Source organism: Rhineura floridana, chromosome 7 (genome assembly GCF_030035675.1).
Source record: "Rhineura floridana isolate rRhiFlo1 chromosome 7, rRhiFlo1.hap2, whole genome shotgun sequence".
NCBI lineage: Eukaryota > Metazoa > Chordata > Lepidosauria > Squamata > Rhineuridae > Rhineura > Rhineura floridana.
The window spans coordinates 93,621,094-93,646,687 of record NC_084486.1 but is presented as its reverse complement, the minus strand read 5'-3'; the positions used below and the strand labels follow the sequence as shown (position 1 = coordinate 93,646,687).

Here is a 25,594-nt window from a genome sequence, read left to right as displayed (position 1 = left end):
AAGCAATGAATTAAAAAAAAAAAACTTCTAGAAGGATCTCTCCAAAATACCATTGACATTCAAGAGAGTGGCAATTGCAAAGTAAAGTGCCAGTAAACTCCATGCATATATACATGAGAAGTCCTGAATTGGCTTCAGATTTTCAGGAAAACGATCACTGTACAAAGTCGGTTAAAAAAATCGAGCGCCAACACCGCCCGCAGGGTAAACACGTGTCTTTTCCTTTCCAGCACTTGACTCTCTCAGGAGAAAGAAAAAAAAAGAGGAGGAGCGAGTGGGTAGGCGCCCGGCACGCTCGGGCACAGAGGCGGGGCTTCCGTAGCTTCGTCACTTCCTCTGCAGAGAAAGCTCGCGAAGAGACGGTTTAGTAGTAGCAACCGTGGTCAGTGTCGAGCGCTCCGAGGCGAGAGGATGAGCGACAGCGGGGAGCAGAACTACGGCGAGCGGGTAATACGCAGAGCCTGCGAGCGCCGCATAAGCGGCCCGCTTGGTGGAGAGAAAAAAAATCCGCAATTTCGGTTCTGTTTTTTTTGTTAAATTCCCCCTCCCCTTTCCCTTCTCTGGGCCGAAGAAGCTGCCTTTGACATGAAGGTACAAACAGATCAGAGAGGGAGAAGCTGCTGTTGTGTTTGAAAGTGGTCTAGCGACCCCCTTTCCTTTTAGCGAGTTGCGTGTTGGTTTGGCGCGAGAAAATGGCCCACCGTTTCTTGCAAAGAGGGCGCACTCTGACGTCGAGCTCTATGGTGAGCCCCCTCCCGGCGCCATCTTGGGCTGGTGACCCGAATGAGCGCGCCGCCGCAGGGACAAAATGGCCGCGCAGGACTTAAAAGCCCTGCCACCACGGTGCTACAGGTGTCTTATCTAAAGAAGCACCTTAACCTCGACTACAGTTCCCGGCGGGGGGATTCAGGGCTTGGCCCCCGTTGCTTAAACGCAGAAGAGACTTATATGAAAAGCGACACTGCGCTGGTCCTTTCCGTAGTATCCTAATAACGGACTCTTGAGTGCTGGGATTGGCCCCGCGTGCGTGTAGAATAGCTGCTGGTGTCTAATTGGCCTTGATTACAAGGAAGCGCCTTAAGGATCAAACGTGTGATACTCTTCTAGATGGATAATACCTTACTACACAGTGTTTAAATCGAAAAACTTATAGGCTGTTAAGCATACTTCCTTTTGAATTAACAACCAAAAGCCTTGTGGTACCTTTAAAAATTAAGACATTTTATTAAGGCATAAGTTTTCATGGAGTAAAGTCTGCTTAGGTCCATGAAAGCTTATGCTGTAGTAAATTGTGTTAAATTTTAAAATGCCACGGAAGTGGTTGTTTTTGCTGCATCAGATTAATGTGGTTACCTCTGGTAACTTAAATGGAAGGCCTTTCTTTAAAAATGGGGACCTTTATACTATCAATTTATATGGAACTGAGGTTCAGAACAAGTGAAGTATGAGGTTTAATTGAGCTAGTTAGTAATTCAAAGTATTGGATATTTCAAGCTGCATTGCACTCTTCATGTGTATGTGTTGTAAGCAGCAATAAGAGTACATTTTCAGAATAATACAGCCACTCTTGTGGCTGTATAATGCTGAATTCACACAGAACTAGAAAAGCTTAAGCAAGATAACACTGTGTGTAGGGGTGCATGTCAAGTGATGATGTATGTGAAAGAGTGGTGTCACTAGGTTATACAAACCAGTCTCATAAGCGTGCCTGCCATATTGCAGATGACAAAGGGGGGCAGTTCAATCCCTTGGCCAGGTGTGGTTGTACAGCTTCACCATTCAGGGCAGACAGGAAAAAGGCCTCTTCGTAGTGCCATCTTCCAGACTGCTACAGCAAAGGCCCAACTCAGTGGATTCTGTGATACCCAGTTCCACTCCACAATACACTGGAGTGTGTGTGCACTGATTACCACCTTTGTGCAGGTGTGTTGGGACATCCCTTGCCGACAGCTCCCCTACTAGCGGGGCTGGATAGAGGGCACCTCTGCTTCATTCGAACCGCGCAAGTGTGGTTTGGATTGCTTTGTGAGTTGCCTTCTGTTTAAAGCTACATTATGAAAAGTCAGTTTTTGCTCAGAGGAGTGAGCAACAGAGGGGGTAGGAATTTGGCACCAAAATACAATGAAAAAAGTTAAATGGCAAAGCAAGCTTCCATTTCAAAAGACTAGCCTCTTTTGCCTTAATCTTACACAGAACAGCTACTAACAATAAGGAAGTATGCAATTTAGCCAATAGGCATTGCATGCAATGATTGAGAGATACTTTGATGGGGCCACTGTCAAGTGGGAGGTAGCCACTTGACAAATTTCAGAAGGTAAAGTAAGGATGACTTTTAAAGCTTTATGATCCTAAACGGATGCCAAGTGTAACTCAAGAGTATGGGCAGAAGGCACATGAGGCCACCACCTTTTAGGTCTGGGTCCAATCAGTGCCTTGATGGGGGGGTGAGTGTTGTCATTGTCATTTTATCTCTTTTTGATCCAACTGGGTTGAAAGGAAAAGGAACCAGGAGATACTTCTATTCTAACTTGGACACTATGATCCTATTTTCCTTCCTGTTCAGCTTCAAAGTGTGCATGGTTATGTGTGTGCATGACAGAGCTGGGAAGGAATGACTTAAGGTGAGGAAACCTTTCCAGTGTGTGTTTTTCCAATTCCTAAGCCACTGCCACTAATGTGAGTTATAAATCCCCTCTTACAAAGTGGGTTATCTCTCCTGCTAAGAGGGAAGTATAAATTTCACAGTGGGGGCAGCAAGAGGAGAGAGAACCTTGCATAAGCACTGGTACTGGTTCTTTAGGGCTGTTTGAGCATTACAATTTTAGGAAGGCATAAAAACAATTTCTGTTTGTAGTATGTGCATATGGCAAATATGTTTCTAATTATATGCATCACTCAGTTGTATGCACAGGAATCTCCCTATGTACTGTAGTGTGCCCATCTTTTTCCTGCTGAGCAATGACCCTTAAGGTGATGTTCTGCTTATACTGGACCCCATCTAAAAACTGAGTGTAAAGTATATTTGATTTTCTCTCCCTGTCATTCTGATTTTAAGGAACTTGAAGGATACGCATGTGTTTGGCGGGACTGGGCTGTGAATTGGCACTCAGTTATTGCATGATACCTGGCATTCAGCCCATTATTGTTCATCAGCTATACATTAGTGTGCCAGCCTTTCCTGAGTAACTTTGGCATGAGTAAACATTTTGAATAGGCATGGTTTTCTTTTAGCATGGCACTGTGCATTTGTATCAACCCCAGTGCGCTAGAGCAAGTTCTGATGTGAAGAAATCCATGATTTTGTTTTCCTTTCTCTTCTTGAGTGGGGGGGGGAGAGAAAAATATAGTGTAACCTTATAGAAAATTGTGTTATTCTCTGAAAAATGGAAATGGACTGCCTTGAAGTCGATTCCGACTTATGGCGACCCTATGAATAGGGTTTTCATGGTAAGCGGTATTCAGAGGTGATTTACCATTGCCTTCTTCTGAGGCTGAGAGGCAGTGACTTGGCCCAAGGTCACCCAGTGAGCTTCATGGTTATGTGAGGATTCGAACCCTGGTCTCCCAGGTCATAGTCCAACACTCTAACCAAGTAAATTTTTCTCTCTCTTGATCAGGCTGGTGTCTGTTTAGGCTTATGAGAGCAGATGTTCAGACCATTACATATTCCTTGGTTAGATTGAATTTTTTCTTTCAGATGATTGAAATGTGTTTGGGACTTATTTAATGCAAGTAGATTTCTGCTTTTTTATAATAAAAAGGATACTGTGGAAAGTGAAGATTACATTCAGAATATGTGGATAATAGGTGCCCAGAATGAGAATGAGCTTCACAGAAGAGGCACACTCCAAAGAAAATAAAATTGGAAACAAGTCAATGTTCTTTTGTTGACACTGAGTGATGGCATTACTTTCCCGGGAATAAGAATGGTTCTGTATCTGAACACCTTACTCTACTCTACTCCCAGTTTGAAAAATAAAGAACTTCACATGTTGTATTTGCTAGTTATAGGCCTAGGAACAGTAGTGGTGAAGACTTCACCAGGTGGCAGTTTCTATTCCTTCGAGTAGCAGAAAAGGAAGAGCTGAGCTTTAGCTGGCTGCTGCAGATTCAATTAACATTACCTCAGACTAGAGATTACTATGGGAAGGGAGTATGTAAGTGCTAGGGGGAAGAAGTGATGTAGGAATGGAAGCACAGGAACTGTTTAGATGAGGAAGATGCAGTAAAGGGGTTTAGCAGCTGGACTGGGTGTTTAGACTGGACTTGGTAACTTGAGATGGCACAAAAATAACATTATGCAACTTACCTAAATCATTGGCACTCAGAAGTTAAGAACATAAGAAGAGCCTGCTGGATCAGGCCAGTGGCCCATCTAGTCCAGCATCCTGTTCTCACAGTGGCCAACCAGGTGCCTGGGGGAAGCCCGCAAGCAGGACCCGAGTGCAAGAACACTCTCCCCTCCTGAGGCTTCCGGCAACTGGTTTTCAGAAGCATGCTGCCTCTGACTAGGGTGGCAGAGCACAGCCATCAAGGCTAGTAGCCATTGATAGCCCTGTCCTCCATGAATTTGTCTAATCTTCTTTTAAAGCCGTCCAAGCTGGTGGTCATTACTGCATCTTGTGGGAGCAAATTCCATAGTTTGGAAGATGCCTTGATCTGCATGAATGGGGGGAGAGTTGTGGAGACATGCAATGAGGAATCATGGGTGAAATACATCCCTCAAGAATGGTAGAAAGAAAGGTGTCCTGGTTTCGCTAAGAATTGGAGATGGGTCCAGTACCTGATGAAGGGTAATGAAGACCTTGGGATTTAAAGAGACCTGATTGCTGACAGAAGAAATCTTTATATATGAACTGAATGACAACTTAATGTGTGCTTTGACATGTAAGTTGATGTTTTCCAGAATATGCCCTGTGTCCCACTGTGCCATAAACCTAATCTACCTTATGTTCTCCAGACAAGTGGACTATTTTTTAAAAATGAGGAAGCTACCCCTATTAACTTACCAAATAAGGAAGGGTAGCTTTCTGGGCTTGCCTGCATGCTCAGCTAAATCATCAGAGCAATGGAGGGAATAGAACAAACAGGTGGGCCTGCCATATTCTGTCTCATTTAGTACTTGCAAAAATCTACATGAGGAAGATAACTCCATCTTATAGTAATGGTTATTCTTCGAGTTACTTCCACTTTCTTATGGTAGTCCATCTCATGCATTCCTTTGCTACCTTTGTCATTTTTACTGGGGTTTGCATAGAAGAGCTTGGTGAGTTACACCTTCTGTATGCATAATATTTTTTAGAGGAAGTTTCATTTACGAGAATAGTCTTAGTATAAATGGAGGGTAACATTTCACTTTACATATTTTACTTTTTCATTTAAATGATATTCTTTGGAGTCTTGGGAATTACTTCCTTTGAAAATGTCTTGCCTTTTATTTGGAGGAGTTGTATCAAAAGAACTTTACTGGCAAGAAACCTCCATAAATCATGGTGCTTTACTTCCAGATCTAGGTGTCAAGGGAATACGAGTTCTTTACCAACCCATGATATCTTCTGTAGTGAACTCAAATTCTGCTTTGAGTAGTTTGTTGTCAAATAGCTGACTAGCACGGCAGGGGGGAAACTTGAAATAAGAGAGGATAGATTGTTTTAATCAAGATAATTTACATAAGAATTTTGAAAACGTATTCAATTTTAATTTATATATTTCCTGAGCAAGCACACATGCTAATTTGTTGCCGTAACAAAATGTCTGCTTGCAATTACATAGAGCCTGTATATTATCTACATCAATAATAATTTTGGCTCATGCAACCCACATACCTGTTGCACAAAATATATATTTGCTTAGGACAGAGTTGTGAATCTTAAGGATTTCTGTTCAACTGCTTCTAATTGTATCCAAGAACATTAATCAAAATTACTTTCTAGAGTGCCCAGAAGTTTCCAGAAGTAAGGGAGGATTGTTAGTAGGATGTTACTCCATGACTTGGAAAATAAATAGCAGGATGGACAAAAATAATGTTTTTATTTAAATAGGATATTTAAAATTGTAAATATTAAGTTTCTCTTAACTAATAGATTGGTTAATACTAAAGAAAGTTAACATTTTAGCCCTACAGTTAATCTCTAAACTGAATTAATCTCATCCACTAGATACACTGAGTTAAAGAACACTTTTCTATATAAATGAAGAACCAGTTTGATCATTTCTCAGATATGGATGCTTACATTCAACCTACCAAACATGGGTGTTTCATGGTTCCTGATGAAAATAAATTGCTCTATCCTCCCAATGACTATCAGCCCTTGCTTCAATGTATTGGTCATGGGCATTTATTTCTTGTTTGCCACTTGGTTTTTGTGAGGTTGAGGCAAGGCAAAGGCAACAAACGTCAAGCAGAAAGGCTCAACACTGGTGCCTGTATTTCCATACTTACCAAGCAATCCTACATCGAGGAAGCTGGTGTTAGCTTAAGCCAGGTGGAAGTTGCACCGGCTTAAAGTACACCATATCCTAAATCCATAAATTAGCCAGTCTCAGCTGAGCGAGGAGGGGCAGGGTTTTGCATATCCTGACTCCCCTCAGCCTAGCGTAACTACCTACAGAATTGCACCCTAAATACTCTAGTTGTAAATTAACATTAACTGATTAATTTTTTTAAAGGGTTAGGGTTATCGTTTGTTTTTGAGAGACCCATAATATAACAAACATTTAAAATTGCTGAATGTAGAAAGAAAAAATAAACTTTAGGCAGTATCCAATGAAGTAGCTCCATTGGCAGAAGGATTTCCATTTGTGCACTTGAACATCTCCCCATGCACCCCCTGCATGCTCCCCAAATCTGCTCCAGAAGGTGGCCTCAGAACAGATTTAGGGGATGGGAGAGGAGAGGGTGGGGAAGTTCCAACGGAATCACTTCATTGGATACCACCCTTTACTATTGAGGCAGTTCATCTCTACTCTTAATGTGGAAGGTCTCGGAATTCTTTTAAAGATGGAATTTGTGAGCAGAGCAAATACTCTCATACAAGCAGAAGTCTTTTCAGTTGGACATAGGTCACAGTTAATTAAAATGTTAGCATAAACTAAAGTTGCCATAACATTTCTCCATCATTGCTGTAGAAGTTAGGGTATATTGTTTTATAACTTGCAAATATAGTCTTTTAAACAAAAAATAAGTATCTTAAATTGCTTTTTGAAAGCTCTTTGGTATGGCTTTAAAATAGTTCTATATGCATTTTTATTTTTTTTAAAAACACCAAACAACAGAGTATGTAAATTGATGAGTTTGGGACATATTACTAACTTCTTAATGCTTATATGAGGAATGGATCTTAGTTCTTGAAGTTTTACTATCACAGTCTACAAAAATCTCATTTCAGTGGTTTAATTTTGAAGTAGGGATAACTAGCAAATTCCTAGTTGATCAATCATTTCCAATTGAATTGACATTGTTTTTTTAAAAAAATACAGTTGCAAAGCTGGAGTCAAGTCATACTAGAACTGCATATTTAGTTAAAATAGTGCAAAACACATAGCATTTTTTCTAGTTTCAGTCTTGGCACTAGATATCTATCCTGGAGTTTTAAATATTCTTCATCCTGTTCTTTTTTTATTAAGGTTAATGTTGAAGAAGGAAAATGCGGAAGTCGCCATTTGACAAGTTTTATAAATGAGAATTATTTGAAGCTCAGGAATAAGTGAAGCTGAAATTTGAAAAAAAAAGAAAGTGAATGCATGCTAATTATCAGACCAGAAGTCCCACTTATAGAATATTGAGCAATTTGTGTGAAGTGGGGAAGATGAAAGAAGTCAGAATTTGAAACGGAAGAATGAAGAAAAGAAATAAAAATGAAGTTAAGATAAGAAGTAATCTGGAATCTGAAAGCACTACGCTAAGTAATTACTAGTCTGTTTATGTGTCCCTGTATATTTTGCTAAACATGCATGCATTATTTGTTTAATAGAAAAAAACATGCAGGGTTTAAAAAATTAAAGTGCTTAACAGGCGCCAAAAATAAATAAATCTAGGCAGTTTTAATGGTAACTGCCCGGACACATAATGGAGACATAGATCATTGATATTTTTTATATCTTTCACCACAGCTTATTTAGAATAAAGTACTGGAGAAATAACATTCAAACTAAACTGAACTATTTTTTTCTATATGCAGGAGTCCCGTTCCGCTTCCAGAAGCGGAAGTGCTCATGGTTCCGGCAAGTCTCCAAGACACTCACCTGCTAGATCAAGGTCCAAGGAGGGTTCAAGGCGATCTAGGTCGAAGTCTAGATCGAGATCTGAATCTCGGTAAGCCTGTCTGGAGGAAGATGTTGGTGTGTCTAAAAGTCATCCTGATTTTTATCTAAATACCTTACTGTTTATGAGGAAAGCAGGTGTTGTGGAGAGAGGGACTGTAAGATGGTATGAATAGTGGGTGCACTGCAATTACAGACAAGATTGACAAGTTATATCCTTGTCTAGACTGAAGATGCCATTGCAGCAAGAAGCCATTGTAAAGCTTTCTGCAGAAAGCAAACTCTTATAGCGCTAGTCTCAACAGGATATATCTGTGTCATAGGGATATGGCATTGGCTAAATCATCTGCCCAATATCCATTCTGTTACCTTGCTATTTCAAGGCTACCTTGGGTATCTGCTAATTGTCACAGTCTTGTATTGATACTTCCTCATATGGAAACTATAATTGGATTGAGCATTACAAGTAAATAACCAGTATTAGTTCAGAAAGTGTCTCTAATTCCAAATTGCATGTATAATTAGGTAAAGGACTTTGAGAAACGTACCCCTATTCACTTGCAAACGTTTATCTCAACCTTGAGATTCTGTTCTAATGGAGTTTGCTCAGTTGGATATGCTCAGGAAATATTTGTTTGGCCACTGTAACTGAATTTGTATGATGAAAGCAGGGCTTGGCACAGTCAGTGTATGACTGAAACCAAGTTTAGGCATATCAGAACTATAGTGTCTGACGTACAGACTTCATCAAACAGGCTGAGGCTCAACGTGCATACCAACATCTTGATTTAAATAATCTCTATTAGCTCCTTGCATCTCTATAGCAAGACTTGGCAGTGCAAGAACAAATGATTGCAGTTTATCTGTCTGATTTTTGGATCTAAATTAGAAGCAACAGTATTAAGTTCTTATGCCTTACAGTAGGGCCCCGCTTATACGGCGGGTTAGGGACCAGGACCCCGCCGTAAAGCGGAAATCGCCGTAAAGCGGAACCCATTGACTATAATGGGTCGTGTCACGCAAAAATGCTGCAAAAGTGCAAAATCGGCTTTAAAACAGGGAATTTCCCCTAATTGGAAGCTGCCGCATCAGCGGAATGCCGGAAAACGGAATGCCGGAAAGCTGGGCCCTACTGTACTTCAGCTCATTGTAGCAATAATATTGGGTACAAGTCTCTATTCAAATATGAAACAGTTACATCCTCATTGAGGTCTTCAGTAGAAGCCCCGCTCCACATTCTCACCTTCATCAGAAGTGTCGTTGGTGACAACGGCTGCCTGGGTTTTAGTGTCCAAACTGCAGAACTCCCTCCTGTGGGAGGTTTGTCCTGACCCCTTCCTTATTGATCTTCAGATGTTTGGTGAAGGCCATCTTATTTTGACAGGCCATTATTGGTCAGGTGTATCCCTGGATGGTGGTTTTGTTAAGGCTGAGGCTATTGGCGTTTGCTCCTGTTTGTTGGTCTAGTCTTTTTATGCTTAGTTAATGTTTAGTTTTTGTTGTTGATTTTTTATTTTTTCTACAACATTTTAAGAGCTTTTTAAATGGAAAAGCAGCTTGCTTATGAGTTTCTTGCTTGCTTATATTACAGTTTGTAAGAATAGAAATACACAGAGACGTTATTTTATGGGTGCTGTGCGAATTTCATAGTTGACACCTGTAGTTCAGGATGATATTCTTAGTTTTCATACTTTACAGATCCAGATCAAGGAGGAGTTCTCGTAGGCATTATACAAGATCACGTTCACGTTCTCGATCCCATAGGAGGTCAAGAAGCAGATCTTACAGCCGCGACTATCGTCGCCGACACAGTCACAGCCATTCTCCTATGTCTACTCGTCGGCGTCATGTTGGCAACAGAGTAAGGCTGGGATGGCAGCAGTTGACCAGAGATAATTCAGCTGTGTGTGTCTTTGGAGGTTCTAAAGTTTTCAAATTACCCAGAAATCATGTAAAAGTTTAAAGTTGATTTATAATATGTCTCACAAATAGTATTAAATGTGTTTGATGGTTTTTCCCATTGATGTAGAAGGCATTGTACACTAATATTTTGCATGGTTATGCTTGAACTTGTATATTTGATTATTATTCTATTACTTGATAATCTTTTCAGCTAAGCTTTACTCTATAAAGTCTTTGTGTCTCTCAATGTGCAGAATTTGACTCTCATATAAATGGTGAATTGTCTCTAGATTTGTTTTTAAAAGTTATGACAATAGTTGATATGACATTGATAATTTAGTACAGATAAAATAATTGTAGCATAATCAGCTGTTTTGTGTAATGTTGCACTTTACAGGGTTTTCCTTAAAGCTAGCAAAAAGTGCATCCGTTACACAAACCAGGGCTCTTGAGAGATTCTGTTAACTCCTAATACTGCATCAGGGTACACTTCAGGCCCCTGACTTTCTCCTGCAGTTATTCAGAGGGCATGAAGGACTGCAGTGGGGAAGATGGTCTCAGAAGCCCCAAGATGCAGTCGGAATAAGTTAATTGGATCCTTCCCTTAGCCACCTCACAATGGGTTGCAGCTATGTTGTTCTTTTGGTGCAAGTGTTAATCTAGAGATGTGCCTCATAATAATTTTTTCTCTTCTCTAGACAGACTTATGATCTCTTATAGGAATAAATAAACTTATCAACTCATCAATATTCTTTTTGACCCAAATCAGAAAGCTACAAGAAATACTGTGTAGTGCAAAGGTTAAATAGATCTTGTGCATGAGAAATTATAGCTTACATTTTAGATTTTTCTGTCTTTTGTTTATGAGCTTTAAGCCAACCTGTATCTGGGTGAGGCTTGGAAGGCATGAATGTCATTTGAAATATAAGATTTTGCCTAGGACTTAGCACCATTCTGATTTTCCTTTTTCCATGGGGAAAGGGAAGGAAGCTGGATATACCAGGATTCCACCCAGTAGGGTAGAACTTGGGTCTTCAGAACTTTCTGCGTTTAGTAGGAATAATATTCTTATATTATATCCCAAAGCATATTAATCATTTTGGGGAACATCTTGAATTCTTATGAGAACTCCTTTTTTTAAAAACAACAACAGGCAAATCCCGACCCAAACTGTTGTCTTGGTGTGTTTGGATTAAGCTTGTACACAACAGAAAGGGATCTGAGAGAGGTATTCTCCAAATATGGCCCAATTGCTGATGTTTCAATTGTATATGACCAGCAGTCCCGACGTTCTAGAGGATTTGCTTTTGTGTACTTCGAAAGCGTTGATGATGCTAAGGAGGTAAGTAGATATCTGTCCTCTAAAATATTTTGTACTTTTCAAAATCCTGTGCTAATAAGGTATATAAATATTTTCCAGATCAGTCGGTTTTGAATCAAGAGAAGTAATTTTAAGTTAACCATATTTGTAAATAGTGCATTTCATGAACAAGAGTGCATCCTAATTAGTTGCTGTAACTTAAAAAATACTGAGTTATCAACAAAATAAAGCCTTCATAATACTAGGATAATCCAAAATGTATGGTTGTGCAAGCCATGTGCATTTAATTGTATTTGTATCCTGCCCTCCCTCCAAGCAGCTTTAGATTGCATACATGCTTCTTTCCCATTTTATCCTTACAACCACGCTGTAAGGTAGCTTAGGCTGCGAGAATCACTGGCCCAAGGTTACCTAGTGAGCTTTGTGGCTGAAAGAAGATTTGAGCCCTTAAGCCACTACATATTGCAGTGCACACGGGGTGCAATTGTGAAATCAATAGATTTCTGTTTGGCTGTTTGTTAACATGGAAGGACCCTCAACAAAATTGCTTACGTGAAAACAAGGGCACAATCCAGTAGAGTTAGATGTGTTGAATTGTGAAATAATGTTTTTCTGAAATGAACACAAGAACCCTGCTGTATCAGGCCAAAGGCCTATCTAGTCCAGCACTCTGTTCTCATAGTGGGCAACTAGATGCCTATGGGAAGCATGCAAGCAGAAAGTAAATGTCCATACTATCTGGATGATGATCCTAAATATTTATAGTTTGCTACAGTAATAAATGCATGAACTTTTGTGTCATATTGCCTCAGAAGTCAAACATTTTTCCATGGTGGTTTTTTTTGTTATGTAGGAAAGCAGACTTTACTTCAGTGAGGAGTTTCTTTAAGATTATAATACAATCAAGAACATTAACTAGATGCTTGCTGGCAGCCAGAGAGAAGTTTAAATATTCATGTCCCTTCAAGATTTCTAGTGCTGCTGCTGCTATTATAGGTGTCACTAGAGCAGGGCTCCTTCCATGAGCCAGATTGAATGCAGTTTCTGGGTTATGTCTTAGTAATGGGATGACTTAAGAGTTACATTGAAGCCTTTCCCTAGATCTCTGGTGTTCTTCAAGTGTTAGCTTTTTTCTCCTTAGAATTTATATAGCATGTTTCAGATGTTCAAATCTGTTCACATACATTCTTAAGACAACCCTATAAACTCTACAGAGAAGGCCAATTCTCATTGCTTGCATGTGTGTGTGTGAATAACACAGTGAAATTTGAACCGGAGACTCTTTCCAGCTCACAGCCCTAGTCACTACTCCGCACCAGATTTTCCTCTATATATGCCAGAGAAAACCATTAATACATTAGTGAAAATCACAGTAAACTATTTGGTGTTTTTTCCAGCAGTGAAATTGAATTAAACAAAGCAGATACTGAACTGAACCAAATGTACTGCTAATGGGTACTTCAAACAAATTGAAAATTAATATTTGAATTAGTGAAGTATGTTTACTAATACAGTTTAAGTAAGCAAAGATTGGAAATTTCTAGATTCAGTAATCAACTTTTATATGTTTGAGCTAAACCAACTCTGCGTTCTACTCAGTTCTGTCCCTTGAGCGGGTTGATGGGACCTCAACTTCAGTTTTAATTTCTAGCATGAGCAAAGGTGGAATTGTACCCAGTTCATGGACCTTTTAAAAGTTCGTACGGATGGAGTCTGAGACCTGCTGTTTAGTTTGTGATTTGACCTCTTCCAGATTATCTGAAACAGTAAACGTTATAGAAATTTAACTTGTTATACTTGCATGTCATCCATAAATATATGCATGGCATACTGTGCCAAGTATGAAGAGTGCACATGTGTGTCATTTGCTGCTCTTCTCTCTTAAAATGCATGTGAGCAGTGACGAAGTTCTCGGGTCCTTGCATGTATGAACTCCGCATCTATTTTACATAAGAAACTTTGTAACAAAAACTAATCTACTGTAGTTTGGTATGTATTGATAGAACAGTTAAAAAATAAGGAAGGCATGACTAATATTTCCTAGGGAAGTAAATAACAATACCTGAAAAAATACCTTTTGTCAACCCTGCAAGTAAGCTTGTTCCTAAATTGTCCTTGATGTAAATTAAATTGAATTTTGAACAGCTTTATTCCACAATACTTTTTTATAAACCTCATATAGGCAAAAGAACGTGCTAATGGAATGGAGCTTGATGGGAGAAGGATCAGAGTTGATTTCTCAATAACAAAAAGGCCTCATACACCTACTCCGGGAATCTATATGGGGAGACCTACTTAGTAAGTTGCTTTAAGTATATTTTATCTGGAATAAATCAGACTTAACTTTATTTTTGATACTGAAAACCAGGATTTCCAAGAAATAGTGTAGTACCACCTATATTTTGTGTATGTGTGGTGTATTATCACTTGTGAATATAAAATATGTGAATCTAGATTTGTACACCAAAGATCCAAATTTAGAATAGTTATAGTTTCCAGAAATTCTGAAGGCATAACATTTTCTGGAAAAGGTTTTGTGCAAAAGCATTTGGGAAACTCTTATACTTGGGCATTCAGTATGTTAAATCGCCAATAACCTTCTGTGTAGTATTTAAATAAAAGTAACACAATGCATACTTTTGGGTCTTTCTCTGCAGGTATAAACCAATAGGTGTTTATTAAATGTTAATGTACAGAGGTATTAGGAAAAAAATTAGAAATGGGAAATACAGTAGGTTGGCAATAGGTGGTGTGATGCTCATGTCTAAAGAAAGGCATAATGGCACATTAGGGAGAGGAGGAAGGAAAAAGGAGTAATAGAACAGTTGGGGAAAGCCAGCATGAATTGCTTGTAAGCCAGGGTCTCTTTCTCCCTTTGCCCCATACAGAGCATCTGGACATAGCTAGAGTCTGAGAGGAAAGGGGCCAGATGGCATCTGGGCTAGGCCCACTGATGGAAAATGCTTTGCATACGCACTTTGCTCCTTCATACTGCATACTCCTGGATTCTGTTATTTACTTAGACACTTCAATATTTTTTTCTTATGTTGTATATCTATATATGGTTTTATATTTTTCTTCCTAATGTCATGCTCTGTGCTTCCTTACAGCGGTAGTTCCCGGCGAAGAGATTACTATGACAGAGGTTATGACAGAGGAGGTTATGACGACCGTGACTATTATAGCAGATCATATAGGTAAAACTACTTTTTGCTGATTACCGCTTAATAAGATTGATGGGATGGGGAAGCTGTGCCGCATTCCAGATGTTGGATTCTCCCCTAGCCAGCATGCCCAGTGGTGAAGGATAATGGGAATTGGAATCCAGTAACATCTGGAGAGCCACAGGTTTCCCACCCCTGCTTTAAAGTGTGATGTTACATTCTGTTCTGTAATTGTCCCTTTCAGGGATGTCATTCTCTGGTTTGGTGGTTGTCACTTTGGATATCTTACTGGCATCCATATCCAGATATGGGGTTAAAAGCCCTGGCATATTCATCCCTCCATTATATTGGTATTCCATCAACTGGAAATGACTGACTAAATTAACACCAAACAAACACAGTACTTGTTATGTTCTTTATGTGATGGAAGCACTGTAAGGCAACATATATTGCCATGGAAAATGGATTACCCATTTTCAAGGATTTGGGTAAATGCTTAACTCCTTTACAGTACGGTTGCTTTTTTTCCTGTATAACTGCTTCACAAGTTAATATGCAGGAGTAGGAATGCAGGAAATAAAAAATCTAAACCAAAAGCTCATAAGATGACACATGTAGCAATTTCCTAATACTGACCTTGCCACATACTCTGACCGTCATCTTCTGCAGTTTAAAAGTTAAAAAAATGCCTGGCTGATTTTTAATTAATTTAAGAAATTTTGGCTGGAAGCCAATCATAAGGGCGGGCATGCTCAGTAAAAACCAACTGTCAAGTGTTCTAAAAGCCTCACAGCTGCTGGGCTTGGCTAATCAGGGAGCCACACCAACACCAGACTTTGATTTCACTTGGGACAGTCATGGCTTCCCTCAGAGAACCCTAGGAAGTGTAGTTTGTGAAGGGTGCTGAGAGGAGACTCATATTCCCCTGACAGAGCTCCAGTGGCCAGACTGGTTTAACAGTCAGCCACTCTGATTGAAGGTCTGTGAGGGGAACAGGGCGTCTCCTAGCAACTCTCAGCACCCTTCATTAACTACACTTCCCAGGATTCTTTGAGAGAAGCCATGACTGTCCAAAGTGAAATAAAGGCCTGGTGTGGATGTGGCCAGAAACAGCTTTGGTTTAAATTGGGTGAGAGGCTACATGTGCCTGCTGTAGAATAAAAAGGTGAAGGAAATGCTGAAAAGGAATGATACTGTTCACAATGTTTTCCTTTTGGAAAGGAAAGGATTTTCCCCTTTTCCCAGTGCCCGCCCACCCAATCTCCTCCCCTCCCGCTCCCCCCGGGTCATTGTTGGACTAGGACCTGGGAGACCAGGGTTCAAATCCCCCCACATTCATGAAGCTCACTGGGTGACCTTGGGCCAGTCACTGCCTCTCAGTCTCAGAGGAAGGCAATGGTAAAACCATCTCTGAATACCATTTACCATGAAAACCCTATTCAAAGGGTCACCATAAGTTCGGTCGACTTGAAGGCAATCCATTTCCATTTTCAAACATGATTGCAAATAAATAAATCCCATTGAACTCAAAAAGTATGCAAATGATCAAACTAGGGTTGCCGGGCCCAGCTGTGATGCGTCCTTCCCTGGCTCTCTCTGTCAGGTTCCTACCTGCGTGTGGCTACTGCCTGCACCACCAGGGACTCCACCAGTCCGGACCGCTCTCTCTTATGGTTTCTCTCCCCGCTCTAGCACAGATCTCAACAGATCCCCCTGCTAGGCAACCACCAGTAACGTCCCAATACTAGTATTCCCAGAGACTCTGAATACTGGTATTGTTATTCTCTTCACTGCTGCCACCATTTGTTACAGTTCCCCTTCAGCCTTGGTCATTACCTTACCCTCCCTTCTGGTCTGTGAAACCCCAGCCAAGGATCAGGCCTTTGGTAAACTAAATTAAGTATTTATTACAGATAACAAAGCTAACAAGATTAACAAGATTTCTTCTTAAGGCACATAAGCATATGGTTTTACTCAATACTAATCTGAACTCCACCTCCCTCCTGGTAAACAACTCTCTAAACCCCACCAAGCAACCCACTCAGTTCCCTTCTCCCCCCCAGATTCCACTCTCACTCTTCCTTTTATACATTCAGCCATTTTAAACACTCAGCCAATCATCTCGCATTCTACTGCCCATTCACTCCCCCTCCTCTTTCACTCCACTTACCATGTATCTTCTAAACAACCAACACTTACCATATATACATTAATATAGGAACATCACATTAGCCTCCAAGAGGTCTTCTATATCTTTAAAAGTTGTACAGCAGGAAGGGAGAATTTCACCTTGTGGTTTTTCCCATTACAGTGTTGCAAGAAAACCTGCACTTGACTGAATTTTCTCTTCTCTTAAAGATACAGAATCATTCTCAGGCCCTGAGCCTGGCAACCCTAGATCAAACCCACCCTCCCTTCTCCCTCCTATCCCCTCCCTCTTGCCCCTTTCTTTGCCCCTCCCTCTCCATCCCCTTCCAACTCCCTCCTTCCTCCTCCTCCCCTTCCTCTTCCCAATGGTCAGTTTTACCTATCTTAAGCATGATCGCACGGAAGTAAATACCATTGAACTCTATAAGCGTGCAAATGATCAAACCTGCCCTCCCCTCCCTGTTCGCCACCCAATACGCTCCTTCCCCTTGCCCCGCCTCCTCCCCCATGGTCAGTTTTTCCTATTCTAACCATGATTGCATAGGAGTAAATCCTACTGAACTCAATAAGCATGCAAATGATCAATCCATTCTCAGCAAGCTTGCACAGGATCCCATTTCTTACCTCCCAGATTAAAAAGCAGGGAAATTCACTAATAGGCAAAAAACCTTGCGGTCTAAGAATGTACCTATAGCCCACAGATATTTCTATCAAACTTTTAAAAGCAGGGAAATTGGGCAGCTATAGTGAATGCACCAGGGGAGCAGGACACCTGACGTCCTCTCTGAGATATTGTACTGCCCATCTAGTCCAACGCTATTTTGCCAGTGACCAACCAGATGTTCATGGGAAATCCACAAGCAGAACCTGAGCGCAGCAGCACTCTGCCTATTTGCATTTCCCAGCAGCTGATACTCAGAGACACACTGCCTCTGATAGTGGAGGAAGAATGTAGCTACCATGGCTAGTATCCATTGATAGCCTTATTCACCATTAATTTGCCTAGTCTTTTAAAGCCATCAGAGTTGATGGCCATTGCTACTTCTTGTGGGAGCAAACTCCATGGTTTAACTATGCACTGTGTGAAGGGGTATTGAATCTTCCAAAATTCAGATTCATTGGCTGTCCCCAAGTTCTAGTATTCTCGGCACCATGCATAATAAACCTCTGTTATGTTTCCTTTTACTTGCTTTGTACCTAAACTGGAAAGACTCAAATACTGTAACCTTTCCTCATAGGGAAGTTGTTCCCTCCCCTTGGTCATTTTGGTTACCCTTTTCTGACCTTCTTCGAGCTCTGTAATATCTTTTTTGCAGTGAGGTCACCAGAATTGTTCACAGTATTCCATTGCGCGTGCCCCATAGATTTGTGTAACAGTATTACTAGTGATACCATTTGTATTCTTGTGGGACTAGGGTATATGCAACTGTGTCATGTAGGAGTGAGCCTTGGGAGCATGTTTCTTTCCTGTCATGTGTACATCTTTTCCTTTGATGTGCTTCTCTAAATTCTTATAATAATTTATTATTATTATTATTCAAATTTTTATAAAAACAAATACAAATACAACAAAAACAATACAACAGAAAAAAAATAAAATAAAAAGAAAAACTTGACTTCCGATTTGTTACAGATCAGCTATAAGTATATAATATATATCAAACCTGTCTCCTAAAACGTACGAAATTCACTTTTTTCCAAAGTCTATCTTAATTAATCGTCAAATCCCATTATCATCATTTCATTTTTTTCTTTCAACAAAAAGTCCAAAAGAGGCTTCCATTCCTTAAGAAATGTATCTGTCGTTTTTTCTCTAATAAGACATGTCAATTTGTCCATCTCAACTAAGTCCATTAATTTCAATAGCCATTCTTCCATTGTTGGTATCGATTCCATTTTCCACTTTTGTGCATATAGTAATCTTGCTGCCGTGATCATATATAATATTATTCTTCCATATTTCTTTTCCTTTTGTTTATCCATAAAACCCAATAAAAAAAATTCTGGTTTTGACTGAATATTTATCTTCAAAATTTTTTGCATCTTCCTACCTATCTGTGCCCAAAATAATTTTGCCTGTTTACACAACCACCACATATGATAAAAAGAGCCTTCTTGTTGTTTACATTTCCAACATACATTAGAAACATTACTATACATTTTTGACAACTTTTCTGGAGTCATATACCAACGATACATCATTTTATAAAAATTTTCTTTAAGATTATAGCATAATGTAAATTTCAAACCTTTTTTCCACATATTTTCCCATTGATCCATTTGTATATTATAACCAAAATTTTTTTGCCCACTTAACCATACACTCTTACTTGTTCTTCTTCCATGTCCATTTTTAATAAAAATTTATACATTTTTGCAATTATGCATTCATCATTTGTACACAAACCTATTTCAAAATCAGATTTATTTATTTCAAACCCATACATTTTCTTGTCCATTTTAAATCTTTCTAACAATTGTAAATAGGCAAACCATTGTGAACTATATCCTTCCTTTATTAGTTGTTCTCTCTCTTTCATTATATATTCACCATGCACATTTTCTAATAGTTCTTGGTAAGTTAACCATTTCTCTTTTCCAGCCATTTCTCTTCTATAAAATGCTTCTTGACTTGAAACACATAGTGGTATTTTCGGAAAAAAACTTGTTTTGTATTTATTCCATATATTCAACAAAGGACGTCTTATAAAATGATTATTAAAATCCACATTAACTTTTACTTTATCATACCATAGATATCCATGCCATCCCCACTTCAGGTTGTGATCCTCCAAATCCAATAATCTTTTATTCCTCAATAGAATCCATTCCTTTATCCAGACTAAGCAACAAGCAGCAAAATAAAGTCTCAAATTTGGTAATCCCAGCCCTCCTCTTTCTTTGGCGTCTTGTAATAATTTAAATTTAAATTTAACTCTTGGTTTTTTCCCTGCCAAACAAATTTAGAAATATCTTTTTGCCATTGTTTGAAAGGTAGATCAGAGGATATGACAGGTATTGTTTGTGCTTCTCTAAATTCTGAAGTACATAGGTGTCGACCATATGCTCCACCCTGAGGGATCTTAATCTGGAGGTATGATAGCTCTGTGATAGTTATGTTCGTGGCATCTCCAGCTAAAAGGATAGGATTGCAGGTGATTGAAAGCCCCTTAGTCAGAGACTGTGGGGAACTGCTTTCAGTCAAGAGTAGACAGTACTGGACTAGATGGCTTCATTCAGTTATATATTTGCTTTCAGATATGGCTTATAATGGGCATGAGCCTGTGTGATCTTCTGGTTCGTGCACAGCTCTCCCCACATTCTGGCACAACCAGAAGGGGGATCTCAGTTCTGTTTTTTATTAATTACAGTTTGGTGTTAACAGCCAAACTGGAAACTGTGGTCAGTCTTTTAATTATGGCTTGTTGAAACAAGGCAGCTTCATAACCCATTGTTTGAAATTGATATGTTTCAAGAAATCATAGTTAAAGATCAGCCACAGTTCATTGGGTTCAAACCACCCCACAAGCCACGATCAATCAGAAAGGGAAACAAAAGCTTCCAAATGCGTCCTCAGTAGCTGTGTTGGAGAGAGCCTGCAAGCCTGAGCTCACAGAGGCTAATTGAGGCGTCCAGGTTCAGTCATCAGCTGTGTTCACACATAATGCTAAACCATGGTTTAATACTGTATGAATGAGCCTAGTCTCAGACTTGTACTCTCTTGCCTCCTCCTGAGTGGCCTGGAGGAGTAGTTTGGAAGCTTCCACTTCTACTTTTACTATTATTAATTTTTTTAAAAGAAGTCTCCCTGCGCAGCTTAAAAATATCAGTGATAAAGACAGTCCCTGCCCTCAAACTTAAAATCTAAGATACAACAGGAAAAAAACAGATGGAAAGGAGGAAGAAAGGTGTATTATTTTATAATTTAACTGAATTTTATTTCCATTGGATTGAATTTTTTGTACCTTGCTTAGAGACTGTTGTAATGAAGTGGTATGCAAATTGTTTAAATAAGTAAGCAATCTCTTAGTTCAGCATTCTTATAACTGGAATGGAATGATTTGGCGAGGAGGAGCCAAAACGTTCTGGACTTTCCTCAGAGCTGATGGAGAGGCAAATATACTTAAATCACAGTTTGAAGTTGGATTGTTTTTAAGCTAAATAGAGTTAATGTTAACAACAGTTGCTCAGTTTGGGCAAAATGACAAGCCATAGTTAAGTAAAACCCAAAGCTTCCAGACTCCTGTCTGTGCAGGGCTGAGAACATGCAAGCCCAGGAAAAGATTGGGCTCATTTACGTAGTGCATAGGAAATCTCAGGCATCGGTGCTAAATGCAGCCCTTTGGAATCCTTGTATCAGGATTCTCTCCAGGCAACACCTCCCATGCATGGCTGGAATATGTCCTTGAACTGTGGTAAGTCTCTTGCTTGCCTAGAGAGAGGGTATGCATGCGTGTATCCCTCCCAGATTTGCCTCTTGCCCTGCTCCAAAAAGTTATCCATGAGAGAATGCAGCACTCAAACTGAAAAAGTTTCCTTGCATTTGCCATACCATGATTCAACATTATGCCTGAATAGACCAGTGTGTGGCTTGATATAAAGCCACACCATATGTTCCTTTGATTGATTCAAATTGTATGTTGCTGAGCTTCACTTAAGTTTCTCCCATCCAATAACTCTACTGTTCTAAATGTTGGTGTTGCATAGTCAGAAAAAACTTGGGCAATTCATGCAATTTGCCTCTGCATCATTTTCACTGACTTTCCCCTTCCCGGAGTATCCCCCTACATTATATCCCATTTCTTTCCTGATGGAAGAGGGATTGGGAAAGCCACCCACAAAACTGGATACAATTGTGTGTGTGTTCATATATGAAATTCATTCAATAAGGGCTTTACCTGTTTGACTTTAATTATTTGAAGACAATTGCATCATCTACCACCTAAGCCCAGAATAGGAACATTGTTATAACTACATTATGTTTTATTTCCCCCTGGCCACCCCATAAGATAACGGTTCTAGTTAAAATTACATTTTGTGCTTGTTCTTGCATCCATAAATGTTTCCTCAAACTGGACTTTTAACACTTGCAATCTTGGAACTTTCAGTTGGTGTTTTTTTGTACTATGCTCAGTGGACTCAGTTCTGAGTAACTTCGAATAATCTCTGTCCTGCCTATAGTTGCATATATCTGCCTTCTACTTTTTTGATAGCTTCAATATCTCTGTGAATGGTAATAAACTCTGTAGGAAAGGAAATGGTCTGGTATTTAGCTAGAAACAATCTATAATGGGCCTAATGCAATAGAAAGGCCATTATCTAGTTCACCCATAGGGACTGTTGTTGCTGCTGGACCTATGCTAATTTGGGGAGTACCAAAGTTTTAGTCAGCTTTGCACCCTCACACTTTAGTTATGAAAGCTGAACCAAAATGCAGGACTGAGTTTCTCAGGCATCTTTGATCTCCTGCCTTTGCAAATTTGTAGGGGGGGATATGTGGGAAATAGCATGAAAATATTTGCAGGGGAGGGCAGAGCAAACATGTCTCAGTGGCCAAGATAAGGAAACCTCCATATAGTTGCAAAAAGGGGGAATGGCACCTTTTGCCAAGGCAGCACAGTTTCGGTGATAGGAATGTTTCTTTCCTATCCCTATACCCAACTGAGAGCAGGTTTGTTTTGTTTGCTTTAATGACATCATATAGCTAAATCTGTTTGGCTACATAACCCTGCAATGTCATTGTGTTCTATATGTGATCTTTTGATGGTTCACTCATAAGAAGAAAACTCGTGCAAATAAAGATGGTGCCCAAGCAGCAAAAGTAGAAATAAGAGATGGCAAACAGCAGCAGAAAGGTACTGGAGATGTGGGAGGCTTGTCCAAAGTGCTTTTCACACTTCAAATTTCAAGGATAAAAATTCAGCACAGCTATAATATTCTACCATTGATGTGTCATGTGAGGCTTCTTGACATGTTTGCTCCATTTAAGTATTGGATGTAATAGGTGCCAAAAAAGTAATCTCACAGAACATAGAAAATACTATAGTAGGGACTGATATAGACCTTTTTTTTACTGTAACTCGCCAGTTTGCAATGTTCTTAAAATGGTGGGCTGTGCACAAATCATGGCTTGTATGAAGATCTGTAGTTGGTGTGATACTGATGCATCTTTTGAGTCGATCATAATCCTTTATATCATTTGTGAAACAAAAGTTGTTCTGCTTGTGTCTTCACAGAGGTGGAGGAGGAGGTGGAGGAGGAGGAGGAGGAGGAGGAGGAGGGTGGCGAGCTGCCCAAGACAGAGATCAAATGTACAGGTATTCTAGGAGAGAACTTACTACCTTGTAAAAAAATGTATATAGTGCTGAAATGGCCTGCTTGGATGGTGTCCAAAGAGCCAGCAGTTGTGGTACCTCCAGAATCAATAAAAGAGGTAGATGTTGGGAAAGTTAATTATCACTGGTAACATAGCATAAACAATGTGAAGAATTCAGTGAGAACATGTGCTGCCAAACATTTGAGTCCAGAGGTCAAAACCTAACTTAGGTCGAAGATGGAGACCGCTCTTGCATTCATTCTCATATCTGCTGATCCATAGTAGTGGCATGCCTCTGTTACAGATTGCCTGGTTTAAATTAACTTCAAAAATGGCAATTGTTTTAACAGATAATTCACATTACTCACAAGAATAATTCTGCCATTACACCTAATATGAAGATGATCTTGCAAAAAAGAATTATGTAGATGTTTCCATGTTCATTCACCAGTGTGTCTCATTGATATGCTAATTAAAGGATAATATAAATATCCAGCTGCAGTTGTAATGGCTTTAATATTTCAGCTAAAAACAAGCAGGTTTTTTACTGGTTTATCTTCTTATGTCCATCCTGCAAAATTCTCCAGCGGATTGTGCAGAGAGTACTGGAAAATACTGGGTTTTTTAGAATGCCGGAGTTTCTTGTGTTAGAGTAAAACAAACTTGTGGTACAGAAATGATCTGGTACCTAGTTTTTGCTTTTGGTATGCATGAAAGGACCAGAGCTTGGTGAGTACACAACATCCACTGTGTAAAAGACACTTTAAGTAAAACGTAAACCATCATTGTTATATTCTGTGTGCAGGAGAAGATCACCATCTCCCTATTACAGCCGGGGGGGCTACAGATCTCGCTCCCGGTCTCGATCCTATTCACCTCGTAAGTAACAAGTTAAATATATTAATATTTTGAAATACAGAGTTTAAAAAAAAGTCTAGCTGAAATTGAATGCAATTAAGTTTTTCTAAACATGAATAATGCATCCAGTTTTTCTTTTTATATATGTAAGCTTGGCTCCCGTGAGCAGATTCTGCTCACAGAGTTCTCCTGCTACAGAAGGTGGATGGCGACTTATGCCAATTCCACCTGCAATCCTGAGTAGCCTCTTTCCCCCAGCACAAAAAAACATTGCTACGGAAGATTGGACCTTCTTGAACAATATGAGAGGTGGCATAGGCAGGGATGTGGGAATTGGCATAAATCACCTCTTCTCCCCCCCACCAGTGGGAGCTTCCACTGGATCAAAGACCTTTCCATTCCCAGAAGAGCAAGTCTGGATCCAGGCCATATAATGCATATGTGGGAAAATACTTCTTGCAGCTAGTAATTTTCACTCCGTATTGACCAGTTTAAGTTTTTCCTGTTGCCATCAGTTGCCCAGCTTTTAAATTAATAGTGTATGTAGACTGTGAGGATACACAGTCTGCTTTTAATAATGTAGTTTATCTTGTTGTGACTCACTCTGGAGACCTGCTGGTGATAAATATAATAATATTAATTACATAGACCCAGGAGTCTAATGGAGCTCTCAAATCTCTCTTTATTTGCAGGTCGCTATTGAAGTGTGAAACTGAGGACTTTGTAACTACAGACAATGCATTGAGATTGCATACTTGTGGACAAGATACTTTGTTACTTTTGTTCAAGTCTAATAGTGCCTAGTGAATAGGTGAATTCTACACCTTTTATGGAGACTACTTTTGGTGAAGTTTTAAAATGCTGTTTCATTCTGCATATTTGTGTAGTTGGTGCTTTGTTCAAAGTTGTGTTTTGAGAAGAGTATGTCCTCTTCATGTGTGTTAGTCTGAACTTTGCAGAAGGCTTTCTATTGTCCAAAGTTCTTCATTCAGTTTTTTTTACATTTTCCAGGGTATTTTGAAGATCAAAAACTGTTTAATATGCTTTGAAATGGTGGCATAATAAAGTTTTTTTACTTACTTTGAAGCCCATAGTTCCTACTTAACCAAATTTTGAGTTGGAGACAGAAGCAAACTACAAATTCAGAGCAGCATCCAAAATTCTGTATCTCAAAACCTCTCTCAACTACCTTCTGTAATATGAAGTCAGACTCAAAATCCATATTGTACCTTGCTATTTCTGTAAGTAGGTTAAGTTTCTTATACTAGCAGATGTAAGGAATTGTACATTTTAAGTTATAAAAATAGCGATCTGGAGATTTGTTAAAACTATTCACAGAGCAGTCTGTAATTCTTACAGAAATTATTGTGTCCATTAATTTGCAATTTCCCCCCAAGAGCAAAGCTGTCTAAACAATTTTGGTTTTCTTTTTTTTAAGAGGATATGTTGAAAAATAACTTCAATCATCAGTTTTAGGGAGTTGTGTTAATAATTCGCATACACTTAAATGTAACAGTGTATCCTCTCCTTTTATTGGAATCCTACAGATTAGGTGGGAACTCTGTCTTTCATTTCAGTCAACTGTATAGTTTTATTACACAAAATAAAAGCCCTGATAAAATA

The 25,594-nt window shown here is 39.4% G+C and overlaps 1 protein-coding gene across 5 annotated transcripts; it reads left to right on the top strand.

Moving 5' to 3' along the window:
• The first annotated feature begins 296 nt into the window (after nucleotides 1-296).
• Nucleotides 297-25,594, top strand: TRA2B (transformer 2 beta homolog). Of its 5 annotated transcripts, none has more exons than XM_061636534.1 (9): nucleotides 297-447; nucleotides 8,181-8,314; nucleotides 9,961-10,213; nucleotides 11,318-11,506; nucleotides 13,668-13,783; nucleotides 14,596-14,682; nucleotides 23,034-23,114; nucleotides 23,919-23,992; nucleotides 24,664-25,594. In XM_061636534.1, the coding sequence occupies exons 1-9, from the start codon at nucleotides 412-414 to the stop codon at nucleotides 24,672-24,674; spliced, it is 981 nt and encodes a 326-aa protein (XP_061492518.1). In that variant the 5' UTR covers nucleotides 297-411; the 3' UTR covers nucleotides 24,675-25,594. The 5 variants fall into 5 exon arrangements, with proteins under 5 accessions (XP_061492518.1, XP_061492521.1, XP_061492522.1 ...); XM_061636536.1 differs by having other exon boundaries at nucleotides 300-447; nucleotides 9,961-10,123; XM_061636535.1 differs by having other exon boundaries at nucleotides 300-447; nucleotides 9,961-10,165.